Here is a 21,117-nt window from a genome sequence, read left to right on the forward strand (position 1 = left end):
TTATAGGAAGTTAGTGTCAGTTACTTCAACATGGCCAAAAGTGGAAGTCTGTTATTGAATTTTTGTTCCTTTTGCTTTTTTTTGATCACATGTTTACTTGCTTGATGGATGGAGAGTCTGATATAGTTCATTTAGCTATAAGTACATGGACACTGTTTCTTGGTTAGATCTTCCATCTCTCTTCCTTTCTCCTCCTTCTCTACCCTAAGAAAGACACTAGCAATAAAACTTTTAAAACAGGAGTCCAGAGAGGCTCAGATAAGAAATGTAACTACAGATTATCTTTCTCCATCTGCTTTTCAATTTATGTAGAACAGGGGGACCAAGTATAAAAATCATTAAACTTTTAAAATTTCCATTGATCACTTTGAATTTATAAGAATAAATAGCTTTATGTTTCACTTCAAAATTTAAAAAATTACTCTACCATGGTGTATTGCAGTAAACTTTGCTATCTTCTTATAAAAAAGTGTCTCAGAATTTAGATGGAATTTAAAAAGGAAAATTACCCATCAATATTAAAGCATAATAGTAACACTGCTTTTTGTCGATTACAGTAATATATATAAAATACCGTTCATTTACATGTATGGATGGATAGACATTTACACGCTGACAAGATATGCAGAAATGTAACTGTTTTCATTTCTGTAACATTCCCAATTATTTCTAACTAATCCCCAAATCCAGTAAAAACAGAAATACTTGCTACTTTAAGGTTACCTGTTTCTGGTTTAAAGCTTAGTCTTTTTGAAAAAAAAGTATTCAGGATAAATATTCGCTTTTTCTGTCTACTCTTTTCTCTAGAAGATAATTTGGAAGTGTGTAGGATAGGCTAAAAAGATTAGAGATGACAAATAGGATGTTTATTAGTATAAAGTTATTATAGAACACGGGCCTAAACCAAGTTAGTAGGAGTGGAAAGGAGATGATAAATATGAGACAAAGATGCCATCTCAGACAGGTTGATGACCACATCCCCAGGTCACCCAGCCTCTGTCACTGTGTCTCCAACATACGAGCCATTGGGTTTGGCCTTTCTACAGATCTGTTCTAAAAACTGGCAAATAGAGTTACACCTCTTGTGTCACTTTATGTTGGGCAATCTCAGTAATAGGCAATTTGCTAAATTATTATAGCAACAAAGTTTTTTAAGATTTCATCTGTGTATAATGGTCACACTATTCACTCTAACCAGCGAGGCACCAGAGGCTTTAGGCCGCCTAAGCACTATAGTAAAGACTGTAGTGCCACCTTGTGGTGTTTCAGATGGTTACAGACTGATGATTTTCCCCTAGCATCTCTCTGGTTATAAAATTGATTTTCTCTTTTTCAAATTAGGCATTTTATCTTTTTGAAAAGTAAATTTTATTTTTAATAATTGACTTAAAATGATCAATAGCTGTAGCTTTTAGAGCATTTAAAAGGACATTGTATGCGAATATAATAACTTCTTTCAAGTCAAGTTTTTGCTTTATACTAACTCTGGATTGTATCTCTATAAAATTGTCACAATATGTTTAATTTTCAAATGCTGTAGATTTCAGGTCGTTGCTAGGTATGTTTATGTAATGTGATGCTGATTGTTCTTACTTTATGGGGCTTCACTTTATCTTTGTATAAAATAATGCATTTAAAAACTCAACAAAGATATATATGCATTCTAATTAAAGGAAGTTATGAAAAATGTAAAGATCTGCATATATTACCTATTTTCCTCATTGTCTCACTTACTAGATATGGAAGAAACATTTCAAATTTAGACTTAAAAATTATCTTTGTAACTCCAAAAAATTAATAAAGAATGTTTAATTTACTTAAGAAGATGATATTCAGTGTGCCTGAGTGGGTTATGTATATCAGAGAGAGACAGAGAGAGAGAGAAATGACATAAATAAATTTAAAAATTGTGAAGATTAATGTATGTTTTTCAGCTGAGATTATTTGGTAATTATAGAAATTACTGGAACATCTTGGGATGTTATGGGTGCCAAATACTTCCTAGTCACCATGATAATTTCCTGCAAGGTTCATGGATTAATGTAAAATTTTGTGATACACCAATACTTACACTTTTCTGTTTTTCAGGAATCAATAATATTATATTTAATGAAAGACAACACCTGAAAAGTATCTTTTCAAGCAAGTCACGTCTTTCCCTTTTTCACTTCACTTTTTCTGTCACTTTTTCTGTCTGCTCATGTCATTGTTGTGATTTCTTTCTCCTTTCTTGGATATTTAGCATGTGATTTTTTGAGTGGCAGGTGAAGGCAGAGTGTAATTCTATACACAGTATTTTTTTTTCTCAGTACTTACTTTTAAAAATTTCAACTTTTATTTTAGGTTCAAGGGATGCATGTTCAGGTTTGTTACAGTGGTATACTGTGTGAAACTGAGGTTTGGGGTATGAATGATTTCATCACCCAGGTAGTGAGCCTAGCACCCAACAGGTAGTTTTTTAAATTCTTGTCTCCCTCTCTCCCTCTCTCTCTAGTAGTTCCCAGTGTCTGTTTTAACCATCTTTATATCTATGTGTACTCAATGATTAGATCCCACTTCTGTGTGAGAACAAGTGGTTTTTGGTTTTCTGTTCCTGTGTAATTCACTTAGGATGGTGGCCTCCGGATGCATCCATGCTGCTGCAAATGACATGACTTCTCTCTTTTTTTGTGGCTACATAGTATTCCATGGTGTATATATACCACATTTTCTTTATCCAGTCCACCTTTGATGGACACCTTGGTTGATTCCATGTCTTTGCTATTCTGAATAGTGCTATGATGAACATGTGAATGAATGTATGTGGTCTTTTTGGTAGAACTATTTATTTTCCTTTGGATATATAGCTAGTAATAGGATTGCTGGGTTGAATGGTAGTTCTGTTCCAAGTTCTTTGAGAAATCTACAAACTGCTTCCACAGTTGACTGAACTAATTTATATCCCCACCAACCATGTATAGGCATTGTCTTTTCTCTGCAACCTTGCCACTATCAATTACTTTTTTTGCGTTTTCATAATAGCCCTTCTGACTGGTGAGATGGTATCTCACTCTGGCTTTTATTTGCATTTTTCTGATGATTATTAGTGATGTAGAGCATTTTTTCATGTTTTTGGCCTTATGTATGTCTTCTTTTGAGAAATGAGTAAAATTTTCCAAACATTGATTACATCACATTTTTTGTTGTATTTATCTTCTCACTTAGCTAAACCAAAACAGACCAACCAGCAGGGGTCAGGCTTTTATAGTGTATGGATTTGAACTTTCCATCTCTCAGTGTCTTTTAGGAACCTGCAGGTTTCTTGATTACACCATTAGCATTGTACGCTTCAGAAATGAATACTTACCAGTTAATTTGTTAACTAGAACCAGACCAAATTAGTGTAGAATTGTGAGGCTCCGTAGAAGCTTTCGGAGACAAAATTATTTGTTTAAACTTTGACTGGGCATGGTGGCTCACACCTATAATCCCAGCACTTTGAGTGATGGAGATGAGAGGGTTGTTTGCTCCCAGGAGTTCCGGACCAACCTGGGCAACATAGCGAGACCCCATCTGTATTTAAAAATATAAAATTAAAAATAAAATTATTGCCAATCTGCTACTAAAAAAAATAAATATCATTATTTAAAAAGATTTTATTCGGTACATTTCTTCTAGTAATCGCTGATGAGCTCATTAACATTTTGCATTAGGTTATCTATGTGTATGAAAATGAGTAAGTGTGAGATCTATTTTAGGATGTTGAAAAGTAAAGGAAACATGTAATGCATTTGTTCTGAATATGACTAATTGTGTCTTTTAAATTCAGGACCTGGCCTTTCATTATCAAAAGCCCCAAGCAATATAAAAACCTTTCTTTCATGGATGCTATGAATAAGTTTAAATGGACTAAAAAGGAAGGTCTCTCCTTCAACAAGCTGGTCCTCAGCCTGCCAGTGAACGTGAGATGTTCCAAGACAGACAATGCCGAGTGGTCGGTAAGCTCTTTTTAACCTCTGACAACCCAGATGACGCATTTTATCTGAATCTATTACAGGAAAACCTAAAGAGAAGACAAATATCCATAAATCCAGGGGTCCAGTTGCCTTTTAATGTCTGATAATTTTTGTTCAGTGATTACTTGGGTTGACTGAAAACTCCTCATTCTACCCCCTTTCAAGAGATAAATTAGTTCTAAAACTAAGGTTGGGATAGAGCAGGAACAGGCTGGAATGAGTGCTGCAAAAAGCAATAGAGCCTGCTTTGTGTTCTTTTCCAAAGGAGTGCCTGGGCCTCCTTTCCATTCCTCCTAAATCCTAGGTTTCTGACTCCCCCAGTGTGTGACTCCTTTGGTAACCACTCGTGCCTCCTTTATCCCCTGCAGAAGTGTGGGCAGCTGAGCGTGCTTGGTCACTGCCCTTCTTTAAATCAGATGTTCATTTGCATTCTTTGTGCTTCCGTTTTCAGATTCAAGGAATGACAGCATTACCTCCAGATATAGAAAGACCCTATAAAGCAGAGCCTTTGGTGTGTGGCACGTCTTCTTCCTCTTCCCTGCACAGAGATTTCTCCGTCAACTTGCTTGTGTGCCTTCTGCTACTCAGCTGCACGCTGAGCACCAAGCGCTTGTGATCAAAATTCTGCTGAACTTGACAATATTTTCTATGATCTGAACCTATCATTTGAAGTACAGGTTAAAGACTGTGTCCACTTTGGGCATGAAGAGTGTGGAGACTTTTCTTCCCCCTTTTCCCTCCTTCCTTTTTCCTTTCCATGTTACACGAGAGACATCAATCAGGTTCTCTTCTCTTTCTTAGAAATATCTGATGTTATATATACATGGTCAATAAAATAAAACTGGCCTGACTTAAGATAACCATTTTTAAAAATTGGGCCATCATGTGGGAATATTCTTTATTTCCTACTACATTCTGTTTTATTTAAATACTTATTGTTGCTATTTCACTTTTTGACTTGACTTTTGTATTTCTTTAAAAAATTCCTTCCTTTTAAAAAAATATAAAAGGGACTACTGTTCATTCCAGTTTTCTTCTTCTTTCTTGTTCTTCTAGTATGACTTTTCAAGTGTAACACCGTTCTTCCTGTCTTTAGCATTGTCCAGCTCTGTTCATTTCTGTGAACTACCACTGGGCCCCTTACCTCAGTGCTTGTTGTTGCCTCTGGTTCCCTTGTTTATCGGAGTCTGTTGGTACCCCAAATGACCCCACACCCATCTTAAAGTACTTTTTTGCACCTTCCCTGTTTAGTACTGGCCAGATGAGTTTTTCCTAGTGCTCTGTCACTATCTGAAAAGAAAGATGCTGTGGGAAACACAGAAATGGTATGCATTCATAACTGATTGTAGGCTGAAGAGAAAAAATGTAGCTGACTGCAAACCCAGTGCTCTGAGGGGACTTGTATGAGGTTCCAGGTCAAAGACAGACCGTGTGAACCAGTCCAGAAGGGTATAAGTTCTCTGAATAATTCCTTGCTGACTGTTGGGTGACACATGTACCACATACTGGCTCCATTTAAGTCATGGTTCTACTGTAGATTTATTTTTATATTAGTTAATAAATGACTTAAAATTGTCAGCAATTGAAAATCTTGTCACTCTTTTGGTTTTCTTTACATAACTCAAATCTTTTTTTATGTCCTGTCCTCATCTCTTAAGCTAAATCTGTTTGGATCATATTAATAAACTAAATGAAATTACATTTTTGTGTGTATTTCATACACTCCTTAAGAAATCTAAGTGATTCAGTCCTAGTATTGACGGTAAAAGTACATTAAGAATGTTGCATTTTCCATTCCATTTTGAAGCCCTTTTTGCCCCACAATGTCTTCAACACAAACCATATTGCCTTTTAAATAAATATGGTTCAGAGGATTTCCTTCTTGATTCTTAGAACTTGTACATTTGATGAAATATTTTTAATATTTATGAGGCATATTTTTGAATTTACTTTATTTCTTTTTGTTTTATTTTATAAGTGCTATTTCACATTCTATGATTTTCCATTCAAATGTTTATATGAGAAATATAATTCCAAATGCTCCCTATTTGAAATTTTATGTTGATTTTTACTACAGAATTTCTGAATTTGGCGTATCAAAGTCAAATGATTTCCTCTTGAGATTCTGTAATATTATATTTGTTATTACCAAGAACAAATATTCTGTAATACTACATTTGTTCTTGGTAAGGAAGGTGAACATATCAGCTAGAAGAGGGTAAATAGCTTTGGAATCTTACATTTATGGAGCCAGGCCAGGGAATCTGTTCCACTGATGTTACTAAGAAGAAAGTTGACATTATTCTTCTGGAAATTCTCATGAATACATGTGATTTCAAGGAATAGACTCTGTTTCAAATTAGGATAGGTTATCTGTTGTAAGTTCTATAGAATCCTGATTATATTCTAAGTTGTTTGATCTTAATGTTGAGCACACCTTCCTGGACAGCCAGGCTTTTTATTACACCTGTTTCAGAGAGGCTTTTAATCACTTTCCTGGATTAAATAGCCTAGGCTGTCAGGCACAAGTCCCAGAGACTTCGGGGAGAATGGGGTCTCCATGTACGATGGTCCCTGGTTGGATCCTTAGGTTCAGAGAGTGTGGAGAAGACATATCAGGTGAAACCAATATTCATCAGTGCCATGTGAAATTGAAGGTATCCTGGGTGATTTTTTTTTTTTTTTCCTAAAGGGGGCTCAGGCAGAATCAAAGGAGTCCTAGCGTGATAAGAGTGATGTAGTCAATAGAGGTAGACATACTAATAGCTTTGGACTTTGTCCTAATGGCTCCAGAGGCCAATGATGGTTGGCAAACAAAAGGACATTTGGAAGCAATATGTAATGGCTATGTATAATTCGCTCAGCTAAACTCACTATTGGGTATAAAAGTCATTTCAATTTTTAATATAAGTATTGCTGATTTAACAGCTTTGAAATTAAAACCTTTTTATATCCCTAAGTATTTTCTTACATTTAGGTCATAATAAGTGGAATTACAGAAATAATCATTGCATATTTCAAGAATTTCGAAGAAATATTGCCAGATTAACTTATTCTCAAATGGTTTGGAAAAATATCTATCTATCTATCTATCTATCTATCTATCTATCTATCATCTATCTATCTATCTATCATCTATCTATCTATCATCTATCTATCTATCTATCATCTATCATCTATCTATCTATCATCTATCTATCATCTATCTATCTATCTATCATCTATCTATCATCTATCTATCTATCTATCTATCTATCTATCTATCTATCTGGCATTTGTCTGTTTATCTAGAGAGAGACCTGTGAAATGATAATAATGGGTGAGTCTGGCTGGAGAACATAAGATTTCTTTGTACTAGTGTCACAGTTTTTTAAGTTTGAAATTATTTCAGAATAAAAAGCTAGAAACGCAAAACACATCATGAAGGATCCAGCTACAGCACAGTGATCCAGGTAGGTTTTCTTCCCTATGCAGTATTCCTACATTTTGAGTTGGTAAAGAGAGAAACTGGATGGTGCTTACTCCTCAGATGCCCCGGAGAGAGGGCAGAGATGACTGCAAGTTTGTCAGTTCTGACTAAAGATAGGATGTGCTTCCAGTTTGGAGAAAAGAAAGGAAGGAAGGAAAGAAGGAAGGAAGGAAGGAAGGAAGGAAGGAAGGAAGGAAGGAAGGAAAGAAGGAAAGAAAGAGAGAGAAGGAAGGAAGGAAGGAAAGAAAAAGAAAGAAAGAAAGAAAGAAAGAAAGAAAGAAAGAAAGAAAAAAGAGAAAGAAAGAAAGAAGAAAGAAAGAAAGAAGGAAAGAAAGAGAGAAAAGGAAGGAAGGAAAGAAAGAAAGAAAGAAAGAAAGAAAGAAAGAAAGAAACCAAAAAACAGAGGGCTTGAGGGACCCAGGGAATGAGGAAAAATCCCAAAAACTTAAAAAAAAAAAAAAAAAAAGAAAAGAAAAGAAAAGGAAGAGGTGTTGCAGGCTGGAAATCATTTAAAAATAAATAATGTATTTCTTTTTCTCTCTCCCTGATTATAAACCTAATGTGTAATAATGCCCATTTGCTAAAAAAAATTTAGACAAGTATGATAATTTTTTAAATAATAAAATCTGTTAATCCTATTGCCCAGAGAATAAATAAAACCTGTTAATAAATAAAAATAAATAAAATCTGTTAATTCTATTCCCCACTTCTAACCTTTATGTGCATATGCTTCTAGTACATGTCCGTGAAGGTGTGTATCTGTGTGTATTCATATATAGATGGAGATATAGATGTTAGGTAACACAGTTTCTGAAACAAATTCCAAAATATCAATGCTTTAATACAATGAAGTTTATTTTGTATTCAATTAATTGCTCAATGTGTGTGATTCATTTGGTCACTGGCTTTCCTTCTTGTGGTGATTCCGGGACCCAGGATCCTGTAGCCTTATCATTCCTAGGGCCTCAGGGTCGTCTGCATTCAGCTTGCTAATAGAGAAGGACCTGATCTGGAAAGGGCAAAAATCAATTCCACTTTCACCATGTTGGTTAAAATAAGTCACATGGTCTCACTGAAATGCAAGACGGGCTAAGAATGTCATCTCTCTTTGGGTACCTGGAGAATGACAACACTACAGAAAAGAAGCCATCTCTGCTGCAATATATATTTTCAGTAAAATTGACTTTCATCTACTCACATGATTCCAATATTTTTGAGTTTTAAAAACAATGATCAAACCAACATAGGGTTGTCAACTATATGTTTGGCAAAATAGGATACTAAACAGAAGAGTTGTTATTTATTTAATAAATCAACAAATTGTATTGAGTTTATGTTGAACCATGCTCTGTACTACAGCGTTGGGCTTACAATTGTGATGAAGCCCCATAGCTGAGTACACTAAACCTCCTATCACCAACATTTCATTTTACAAATTGGAAGGATTCAAAATAAATATCAGTTATTCAAACTGAATAAATTTAGCTTTATGGAAAGCTTACATCGTCATCATGGACCATCCTTTCTCCATAGATTAGTTTGACTATGAGCTTAGTTTATATCATTTTGATCATCTTAGCCATACAAGACTTTAACTGACAGTTGTATCTAAATCCAACATAGTCAAACTGGTACTTCATGAGCAGAAAATGGTCAATTGAACAGGCTCATGGCAGCATCCATTACTCCCCAGGCCGGAGCTGTGAACCATGGAAGATATGAAGAGTCATGGAACATTGTTACAAACTTAAACAGGCTTACTGCATAGCGTCTCTGTCTTAAATATAATAATGTGCATTTGAAAGTCCAAGAAGAGTTATATAGTAAGGAACATTTCTCAAACTCATTTCACCAAACCCCTGTTGTGGGTGAGCAATGTTCCCAAAGGAACACACTCTGGGGCACACAACTTTCTGAGCAGAGCATGTCCAGGTTTCTTTAACAAGTTCTTGGAAACTTCCAAACTGTTCATGGGCAACTATAAAACATAGCCCAACAGACATAAGCCTTTCACTTAGGTTCATGGTCTATTCCTTATTTGCTGTGCTATTTTGCCAATAAACAAACACATCTTCTATTATTATTATTATTATTACTAAGAGAGAGGACTCAAGCAATCCTCCCACCACAACCACAAGTTTCCCTCTTATTTTTTAATAATCCATTAAATATTGCTAATCAAAATAATGCCATCACAAAGAACATATGGGAAATAAAGGGGAGGGGGGACCTTGTGTATTAAACAAGGGCTGTGTTTCTCCCTTACAGCCATTAGGCGGCTTACTGCGTATCTGGTATAAATCCTGCCAGCGCTGGCTTGGAGGTGTTAGACTTCTCAAAGAACCCGCCCAGGCCCTTCCCAGCCTACCTACTTCTTTGCCTATTGCCTTTATTTTTTTGCTAATTCTAAATTCATATTACCTTAAGCTTCTTAAAGATTTTTAAATCTCCCATTTTTATGGTTAACAGAGATTTCCTAATGTCTGTTCTTTGCTTAAGTGACATGTGGTTGTACAGATGGGTTCTGCAGGAAAGTCCATATGCAGCCTTTAAATAATTTTAAAATAATTCTTCTTGAGGGTTGAGCTCTAAGATTAACCTTAAATCTCCTAACCTTTTACTGTAATGATTCTAAGCCTCTTTTGAAATTTTCCAAATTGTTAGTTTGTTGTAGCTTGCATTTTATATTTCACCTTCTATTTTGAGATTACTGTATTTAGACTTTTAAATTCTTGTTCTTTTATCTTCAATTTTTTGGTTTTAAATTAATTTCCAGCATTAATTCTAATCTAATCATTTTAAGCACTTTTTTGCTAATCTTTTAATTGTGTAGCCCATTAGTTATTTTAAGAAGATATACTTCTTTATTTTAATAACAACTTGAGGAAGTGCCTATTGTGAGCAGTGGTGAGAATGCACTTGATAGACAGAAAAAGTGAAGGAATTTTTTTCCCTTAGTACTCCCTGCATTTACATCACTGGCCAAATGAAGATTCTGCAATAAACTTGCCTAGTCAATTGCTAATCTTGCTAGAGCCAGAAGCACCGTCACTCAGATGGGATACTGGAATTGCAAGAATGGAATTGCTTCCCATAGACCATTTAGTCCTCGTATGAAGAACTGTGTTCTTTAATACTCCATTGTCTCCAAATGACAAAACCATAGGGTTTGGAGTAGACTATGACAGTTTCCTTTTCCCAGTCAGGAGCTGTCTATGTGCAGTGCGCTTGGAGAAATGAGCAATGAGGTATACTAAGCCCTCTCTGGAAGTTGCCCGCTTTCTCCTCTTATTTGGTGATTGCTAATTAGATAGAGAACATTTCCCTTTCCTTCTTTTAAAATCTTTCATTTTTTTATGGTTAACAGAGATTTCCTACAGTCTGTTCTTTGCTTCATTGACATATGGTTGGACATATGAGTTCTGCAGGAAGTCCATATGCAGCATTTAAATAATTTTAACTTTTCATCAATCATTCACCCTTGAACCAGTCTGCTACATACTTGAAATACATGAGTGAACAAGAAAGCTAATGATAAAATCTAGTGAAGAAAACAGAGACTATAGTTATACATTTGTTTTAAGTCTCTTATTTCTGAGTCCTCTTTACTTAGCTGATATAGCATCAGTTCTGATGGCCATGGGGCATAATTTCTTTTCACATATAGTATACATATTTACTTGTCATAATCTTTGACATATATATAGTGTTCAATTAAATATTGTATTCTCAATGTTAGTGTATTTTAGAACTATCATATTTTCTATATAATAGAAAATATAGAAAAGATATGAATTCTGTATTAGAAATATTAGTTATTTTAAGAAGATATACTCTTAATAACAACTTGAGAAGTGCTTAAGCTGATTGTGAGCAGTGGTGAGAATGCACTTTGTAGAAAAAAAAGGAAGGAATTAAAATAATTAAGTGGAAGAATTCTTCTAAATATAGAAGAATTTATTACATCCAATAATTTAAAATATCTTTCTTTAAGTAAGATATGTTTGCATCTCCAATAAGAATATTATTTTATATTATTTGGATTGATTCAACTCTACCTAATTTATAAATTAATATTCTGAGCACTCTACCTGCAGGAGTGAAAGGGAAAGGTGGGATTAGTGACCATAGGGTCTGTGAAAAAGGAGAACAGTCTGAATTCTGTACCGTAGCTAATTTTGCATATCTACAGAAAAGCACTTGGAATTGTTATACAATGCTTAGTCTCCAGGTAATAGTACCTTTAGTATTTACTCTCATGTGAAGAACTGACATTAAATCTTTGTCTTACTTCATTACAATGAACAAAGGATTGATTTAAAGTTGAGCCAAGTACAATGAAGAAGCTAGAATAAAATATTAATTTAAAAAAATCATTTTAAAATAGTTATTTAGAAATGTATGCATATTACACTATCTAATGTGATTTAACCAAAAAGCTTTCACATTTCTCTTTGTAACCCCTGTAATGTTTTTAGCACAGTCAATTGCATATAGTGATTTTATTATAAATATTAGTTGAATCGCTATGAAATTGTGTAGTTTTGGATAATCTCCAAGGATGTTTTTAAAATTTCTTTTAAACAGTACATTGCCAAAAGCCCAATAGGCTAAGTGGGGCTTAGCATAAATATGCTTTTTATAGCTCTTAAAAATATGAATTTAGAGTGTTTTGTATCAATGTGATATAGAGCATGTAATGTCAGATTAAATAAATCAAGCTTTCCCATATAAACCCTTTTCATGGGCCATCTTATTACTGGTAGAAAAACACAGTAAACAGAACTATAAGACTAGCTCGAGGCTATGTTTTACAGGCAGGGTTCACTTTGTTAAAATTGATAACCATTCATGTGATTTAGCTTCATGAACTCAGAAGCCTACAGGATAGATGATAAACCCGTGCTCATTTCAGGCTGCTACTTGAAATTCCAAAAGTACATCATCATTATTTGGTAATGGGAAAGGTAACACATTACATCTTAGTGTTATTTCTTCCTGAGAGAGAAGAAATACAATGGGAATGTGGTGAAGATAGGAAGGCTGGAGGCAATTAACTGGTTGGCATACTCCAGGGGGAACAATGAACAAGACTGTCTGCAAAGGCAATGGGTGCTGAAAAGGAGTTTAAGACAATTTCCTCTCCCTTTTGTTATGCTAGCACAATATTCGTGCATAAGCTGCACATCCAAGATTTTCAAGATGATTTGCATTCAATGATTCTCTCTTGGTATCCATAAAAGCAGCAAAATATTTATTCTATTGTAAAATGAGAGTCCATGGATTAACAAGAGGGAAAACAGAATTCAGATTTTAAAATGCCCTTCTCCCCTACCCCCATACACAAGAGAAACATTTTCTTTCAGTCTTCTGCAACTAGAGATGGACTTGATTAAGCAGCAAGATTATGGGATAAGACATAAGAGATGTGCCTTCTCCCTTTTGGTGGTGTGACTTTACCAAATAATAGAAGAGGTGACATATCATTGAGATCCTTATTTGGTTTTAGAGAATGTGAGTCCCATTGTGTGGGCAGATGCCCAGGCAGCTACAGAAATACATCATTCCTATAGGGCCCAGCAGTCTGGTCTTACAGACAGAGCAGCAGCCTAGAATGTGAGCAAACACTGTGGCCCCACACCCACAGATTCCTCACCAGTCTTTCCTTCTTCCTTGTTTCCTCCCCACCCTTCCTTTCTACTGCTCCATTTCTCCATTCATTTCCCTGTCTTTTATTTGCACTCCCTCAGCTAGACAGTACGTATTTATTGAATGTCAGTGTTTGCCAGGCCATAAATAATACACATTTTCTGACCTTCTAGAACTGACAGCATAATTGGAGAGAAAAATAATGAACAATAATCACACAACTACTACTATACATATACCAGAATGACTAAAACAAACAAACAAACAAAACTGAAAAATGTTGATGAGGATGTGAAGTGATAATCTGTAGATTTCTCACACATTGCAGTTGGGAATATAAAATAGTACAGCCACTTTGAAATAAGGTTTGCAGTACCTTATAAAATTAAGCATATATTTACTGTACAACACAGCCATCATACCCCTGAGTATTTACACTAGAGAAGTGAAACCTTATGTTCATATATAAACCTTTATGAATCCTCATAGCAGCTTTTAAAATAGTAGCTGAAAGCTGGTAACCAACCAGATGTTCTTCAATGGGTGAATGGATAAACAAACTGGAGTACATGCAACCAATGAAATATTACTCAGCAATAAAAAATGAATGAACCACTGACACACAAAACAACTTGGATAGTTCTCAATGGCATTACACTAAATGAAAAAGACAATCTCAACAGGTCACATAAGGTATGATTCCATTTGTATAATATTATCACAGTAACAAAACATAGCCATGGAGAACATACGCGTAGTTGCCAGGGATTAGGTTGGGCTAGGGTTTGATTATAAAGAAATAAAATGAGGAAGTCTCTCTGTGGTAGTGTCTTTTGCCCTGTTGAACCCACAGCTGGCATCTACGCAGAAGCAATGCTGGGGAGTTCCCACAAGAAAGAGCCCCAAACTGTCCAGAGAGGGAACTGGTTGGGGTTCCAAAGAGAGAAGCACTAAATGCTGAGTGATCAGTGCAAAGCATTTATTAAGGGAACCTGCTTACATACGGTGAGAAAAAGGGAGTGTTCTGCCTAGGTATGTCTGTAGCAAGGGGGTCAGGGTAGGGAGTGTATATGAGCATTAAAGGAATTTGGCTCAGAGCCAGGGCCAGTTTCTTTGGGCAACAACCTAGATACCTTTCAGTGCCTGAAGTCAGTACCTGAAAATGTTCAAGGCTCTGATTTAGGTGCAAACCTGCTGGGAAAAACCTGCAGCTGCCTGTGCCACAGAGAGGTCAATGCACTCTGTGTTTTTTTTTATTGTTTTAAATAGAGACAGGGTCTCACTCTATCACCAAGGCTGGAGTGAAGTGGCACAATCTTAGCTCGCTGCAGCCTCGGCTCAACCTCCTGGGTTCATGTGATCCTCCTACCTCAGCCTCCTGAGTAGCTGGGACTACAGGTGAATGTTACCATGCCCATCAATTAAAAAATAAAAATTGTAGAGATGGGGTCTTACTATGTTGCTCAGGCTGGTCTAGAACTCCCGGTCTCAAGTAATCCTCCTGCCTCGGCCTCCCAAAATGCTAGGATTACAGGCATGAGCCACAGTGCCTGACTCATTCTTTGATTTTTGATCAGGACACAGAAAGAAATCAGGGGGACTGGAGGACTCTACATAATGGAAGAGTTCTATATCTTGATTGTGGTGCTAGTTACATGACTGTGTTTTAGGTGATAACATTTCATAGAACTACGTAACCTACACTGCCCCCTGCCCCCACCACAATGGTACATGGAAATACTAATGAAATCAAAATATGGTCTGTAGTTTAATTTTATTGTACCAATGTCATTTTAATTGCTTTTAATATGTTATTATGAGGGGGAAGCTAGGAGAAGGATACTCCAGAGTTATCTGTATTAATTTTTCAACTTCTTATGAGAAACTATTCCAAAATAAAAAGTATATATGCATATTTTTTAAATAATGAAAGTAAAAATAATTCACTATGTATACGCTGGAAAAAATCACACAAATAATGTATTAGAATTATGATCTGTTCTTGGTGGAAAAGCACAAGGTGTTAGGAGGGTGTTTCATTTCAGGATGAGAGTTAGGAAACATAATCTAGAACATTAGCTAGCTGGGCTCCAGCTCAGGGTCAGCTGCAGTCACGCTGAGGACAGAAGCTGCAGGTGTCTTTTTATCAGTGGAGCCCTTTGAGCTGCCTTTCCTGCCTTTGACCCACTTTGGCTGGAACTTCGAGGGTCAATCCGGATTCCCTAAGGCTGCTCCTGCATCCCAGTGTCACTGCTAGGGTTGATGGAACTTCTAAAGAACTGTTTTCCAAAGAAAGGCCAGACCTTCTCAGTTTCTATAGAAATTGTCTTTCTTACCAACTGAAGCATCATTTGAAGAATTCTATCAGTATATACTGGGACAAAGGAGTAACAGTGTTTTCTCTTGGTGACTGGAATCAACAATGTAAACTGCTCCTCTCCAATTTAGGAGCTTCATTTCTTTTAGTAGATGCTATAAAATGTGATTATATGCTAACAAAATAACGTTTTATTTTCATCTGTCTTACAGTTATGAACAGGCTGCCACCTGTTCATAACAAAATAACTTTCATGTAGTAAGTTGATATTGAATAGTGCTATATATTTTTCAATCCTTTTAACTGATTTCTATCTTCGTATTTAAAGTGAATTTCTTTGGGGCAGTACATAGTTGGGTCTTGATTTTCTTAAAAAGATAATCTGGTAACTTGTTCCTTAATCGGGGGTATTTAGGCCATTTATATTTAATACAATTATTGATATGGTTGGGTTAAAATTTATCATCTTGTTTTCTATTTGGTATGTTCGTCCTTTGTTCTCTTTTCTCCTTTATTTTGGATTGAGTGTTATGTATAGTTTCATTTTATTTCCTTTGTTGGCTGACTGTGACTCTTAGTTGTGTTATTTTAGTGGTTGTTGAAGGGTTTAGAATGTGTAACTTTAACTTATCACAGTCTACCTACAAGTGATATTTTACTATTTTACACACAAAAACTTACAACAGTAAATCCCATTTCTTCTCTTCAGATCTTCTTGATATTTTTGTCATATATTTTACTTCTTCATGTGTTTTAAGCCCCATGACACATAGTTTTGCTTTAAGGTGTATTATCTATAAACAAATTTAAATAATATGCAAAAGCCTTTATTTTAATCCATGCAATTAGCAACCATGTGATGATCTTCATCCCTTCGTGCAGATCCAGGTTTCTATCTGGTATCATTTTCCTTCTGCTTGTCAGACTTCCTTTAACATTTCTTGTAGTGAAAGTCCACTAGTAATAAATTCTTTTGGCTTTTATATTCTAAAAATCTTTACTTCACCTTATTTTTGAAAAATATATTTGCCAGGTAGCAAATTCTAGACACAGTTTTTTTCTTTCAGTGTTTTAAGATATTACTCTTTTGTATTGTTTCTGATAAAAATATTTTGTCATCATTATCTTTATTCTTTTGCATGTAATGGGTATTTTCTCTGCTTTCTATTGACCATTAGTATGAAACAATTGGATTATGATATGCTCTGTTGTCATTTTTTTCATGTTTCTTGTGCTCAAGGTTCCCAGATCAAGGTTTTATATTTTTCATTATATTTGGAAAATTTTGGCTATGATTTTTTTCAAGTTTTTTTTCTAATGCTATCCTCCTCCTTCAGAGATTCCAATTAATACATTTGGCACCTTGACATTGTTTCATACTTAAGTGGTGTTTTATTTATTTGTTTTGTCTTTTTTCTCACTGTGTTTCCTTTTGCAAAGTCTTTATAGCTGTCTGTAAATTCAATCTTTTCTCCAGCAATATCACCAGGAAGTATACCCATCCAATGTGGTTTTCATCAAAGACATTGTAATTTTTATCTTTAGAAATTTTAGCTGAATTTTTAAATATCTTCTGTGTTTCTCTTTACCATGCATAATCTTTCTGCTAGTGTCTTTAACATATGAAATATGATTATAATAACTATTATAATGCCCTTGTCTACTAATTCCATCACCTTGACATCTTTACATCAGTTTCAACTGACTGACTTTTTTTCTCTCATTATGGACTCTATTTTCCTGCTTCTTTGCAGTAATTTTTAACTGAATGCCAGACATTTAAAGATTTACCATGTTGGTTGCCAGATGTTTTTATATTACTATAAATATTCTTGAACTTTATTCCGGAACACTCAAGTTGCTTGGAAACAGTTTAATCCTCAAATCTACTTTTATGCTTTGTTGGTGAAAATTACAGCATTTAGTCTAGGGTTAATTGTTTCCCACCACTGAAGCAAAACTCATCTCAGTATTCTACCTGATAAATCGCGAGATTTCCACTCTGGCTGTTGTGAACAGGCGCTAGCATTATTCTCAGCTTGTGTGATTTCCAGGCACTGTTTCCTCTAGTTCCTTCAGATGGTTTTCTCCCTGGCTTCCACATGAAATGATTCGTAGTCAACTGAATACCTAATGAGGAAAACTCCTGGAATTTTCTCTCCGTGCATCTATCTCCTCTCTCATACTCTTCCTGTGAATCCTATCAGCCTTGGCTTTCCTATAATCTCAGCTCTGTCTCCTCATTTCAGACTTCTAGGTGCCAATGTGTAGCATCCTAACTTAATATTCATGAAACTGATAAGCTTGCATGTCAAAAAGCTCATATGGCCTAATATCTGAAATGACTTGGTTTCCACTGAAATTCTTCCTCTTTTCATAAAAGAAGGGAAAAGTTTATCTACCTGGTTAATGGGGTTCCTTGGGTCCAGGGCAGGAATACAAAGATTCCACCCATTTGATGGGGCCTGGTTTAAAGGCAACACTAAGACCAGGAGAGTGCAGAGCCAAAGAAGAGCAGAAAGCCAAAGGCTAAGGCAGATTGGTCCTAGCCATAGGAAGCCGGATATCCAAGCAGAAGGGGCCAGCAGTAGAAGTCCTTTCCTCCAGGAGACTATTCCGGGCACTCTTCATCTATTCCCTGATAGCATCAGGCACTCACATTTTTCATAGGTTTCATCTCTATATGTCCCCTCTACATTTTCTATGGTCTCTGGCCTATACATTTTACAAAGGTATCAATTACATCTATCTTGTTTATTGTCATCTCACTTGGTCCTAACATACTACCAGGTTCAGAGAAGGTGCTCAACAGACATTTGTTGAATAAATGCATCTCTTTCATGAATTATTAGATGAAAAAGTCAAATTGCTTCTGAGACCAGTCTCATTGAACTTCTCTGTTGCATTCAACAGAATGATTGCTGCAACCTTCTTTCTGCTTCATACTTTTCTCCCCTGGTTATGTTCTCTCTCCTCATTGTTTCCCAACCTTTCAGTTTTTCTCAAACCCTGTCCACTCCTTATATCTGGGCTGGCAAACTCAGTAACCGTGGTGGTCTAGAAGGTGATGTGAGCCAGCATTGTTGTTGATTGTAAGAAAATTTGAAATAAAGAAATCCTTGGCCAAATTGGAGAATACAAGTCTCAAGTAGAGGCTTCAATACATTTTTAATTTAAAAAATTCTGAGCTGGCCATAAATATGTTTTTTGTGATTCTGCAGCTTCTAGGCTTAAATGTCAGTGCTATTCAGCATTTTGTTTCCTCCCAAGGGTTCAACATTATTTGTATATTGATAATTCCCGACCTCCAAACTGGACTAGACGCAGCAATTTGGAGTTATGCACTCATTTCAAATGTATTACATCCCCAATAGAACTCATCTTACTCTATAATTCTGTGTTCTTATCTATTTCCTGCTTTAGTGAATTGGCACCACAGTCTTCTCATTCGCATAGTCAGAAACTTGAAATTTCATAGATTTCATTCATTTATCCAGTCCTCACAATCTATCTTTCCCTGTGTCTTCAATGCTTCCTGCTATCCTCACTATTAGAGGTTTAACTCAAGTTCTTCTTATCTCTCATCTGTTCTTTTACCATAGTTTCCATTTCAGTGATCCCCAAACCTGGAAGTGAGGGGGAGAATCACCTGGCACATTTTGTAAAAATAAATATTCCCAGTTCCCATCTCATACCTGATTTGTTTTTCTAAGACCACCAGAGCGAGCACAAAAGAACCAGTGAGTAGGCAAGGCTAGAAGCAAAACTGCAAATTTATTTTTGGTCACCTAGCTTCAGGCAAGAAGGTGGGTAGGGAGAGGTCTGTGGGCCTCCGGCAAAGGAGGCCAAGAGAGTCGCCTGGTGGAGCTCTGGGGCCGAGTTCCTGCAGTCCCTACAAGAGTGGGGGCTGAGGAAGCCCACGCGGGGCGTCTGCCGGGAGCAGCTTTTCTAGGAGTGGGAGGGCAATAGGCGGGGCACGGGCGTGTCGGGGGGCGTTCCGTAGGTGCAACCCGGTAAATCTTGGTCTCTTCGGATTGACGTCACCTGGCGCATGCCCAGTTGATCTGCACCTTCCTGGGCGCCAGCTGCATTTTTGCGCACGCGGGAAAGGTTGGTGATGAAGAACCTGTAAGTGCACCATCTTGCCTCCCTTCGTCCAAACAATACCCACTGAAGCATGATAGTAGAGGATGAGCCTAGAGCATTAACAATTGATTAACTAACCAACGTGGTGGGTTTTTAAAGATACTCATCAGTAGTCTGGGGTTTTTTTGTTTGTTTTTGTTTTTGCTTTTGAGACAGAGTTACACTGTTGTTGTCCAGGCTGGAGTGCAGTGGCATAATCTCGGCTCACTGCAACCTCCACCTCCTGGGTTCAAGTCATTCTCCTGCCTCAGCCTCCCAAGTAGCTGAGATTACAGGGGCATGCCACCACGCCTGGCTAATTTTTGCATTTTTAGTAGAGACGGGTTTTGCCATGTTGCCCGGGTTGGTCTTGAACTCCTGACCTCATGGTGATCCACTCACCTGGGCCTCCCAAAGTGCTGGGATTACAGGCATGAGCCACCGCACCCAGCCTTCATCAGTAGTCTTATTGTGACATTGTATCAGCCTGCATTCCTTACATAAACCCACTGACACCCAGGCTGCTCTCTTCTTTTGTCTTTCTACAAAGTGCATCACTCTAATGTGACAAAGAGAGACCGCAGCTCCAGGTTCTGCAGTACAGCCCAGAAACGTCTCAAGCTCACAGGACTGTACAAGTCAAAATGGAAATTGAGAGCCAGTATTATGAGTTAGAAAATTATCCAGCTAAGCTCTTCATAATTGAAAACCTAACTGCAACATGAGTAATACAATTATATTCCTTAAAATTTTATCTTTTTCATGGCTTGGACAGGTGGATTGTTATGGATGGATTGCTTAAAATAAAGCTTTCCTTTAGTTCTGCTGAGAGAATTTTAACCTAGTAGTGGAAACAAGTGACAATGTGCAGCTGATAATTCTCTATACTGAATGGAGACTCTGTTCAGGGTCTACTGAAAATCCCCCAGATACAGAGAAAATAGCTCTCTCTTTCATTGAACCAACACTTGATCATCTCTAACAGGAAGACATTCTTTAAAAGAAGAAAAATTTTATAAGTAGAGGAAAAAAATAAAACTAAGCTGTTACAAAGTTTTTCCATAAAGCTTCTACTTATGTAAAGAAAAGAAAAAAAAATCTATTTTCAAAATGACAGTGCTGATTGTCAACTCCAGGTTTTAGGACCTAAGTTGCTGCGGGCTCCCTGCGGGAGCGCAGCTATAATTGATGAAGAGGCGCCATCGTGTGGCATGGACGAAAAATGACTTGAAGTGGTGACAAACTAGTAAATAGTTGTCACTTTTGTTTTCTTGCCTTTGGAAGTATTGAATGCAATAGACGCGTGGTGTAAACATTCCTTTTGCACCCCTGGGATCTTCTGGGATAAGATAGGACACGGTGCTGTTTCGCAAAGTGAGAATGTTTGCTTCTTTTCGAGTGAATTAGGAGCACAGTGCCCTCTTCTGGTAGATGTGGCACTTTGCAAAGAGAGTAGTAAATTCTTTCCTAAAACAACCCAAAGACTTAAAAGGAGGACTTCAATATTGCCATATGGTTGGGTGGACATTTGAGGATCTGCATAGGAATCTCAAATGCAATAC

General features: G+C 36.6%; 1 protein-coding gene across 1 annotated transcript in view; it reads left to right on the top strand.

Moving 5' to 3' along the window:
* MOXD1 (monooxygenase DBH like 1) overlaps window positions 1–5,696 on the top strand; it is a 107,277-nt gene extending 101,581 nt beyond the window's left edge. The window contains exons 11-12 of the mRNA XM_033235438.1: window positions 3,809–3,977; window positions 4,447–5,696. Of these exons, the coding sequence (XP_033091329.1) occupies window positions 3,809–3,977; window positions 4,447–4,611 (334 nt within the window). The 3' untranslated portion in view covers window positions 4,612–5,696. The remainder of the gene's footprint in view (window positions 1–3,808; window positions 3,978–4,446) is intronic.
* Window positions 5,697–21,117: the final 15,421 nt, after the last annotated feature.

This window comes from Trachypithecus francoisi, unplaced genomic scaffold (assembly GCF_009764315.1).
Source record: "Trachypithecus francoisi isolate TF-2019V2 unplaced genomic scaffold, Tfra_2.0 Lachesis_group15, whole genome shotgun sequence".
In the NCBI taxonomy this organism is placed as follows: domain Eukaryota; kingdom Metazoa; phylum Chordata; class Mammalia; order Primates; family Cercopithecidae; genus Trachypithecus; species Trachypithecus francoisi.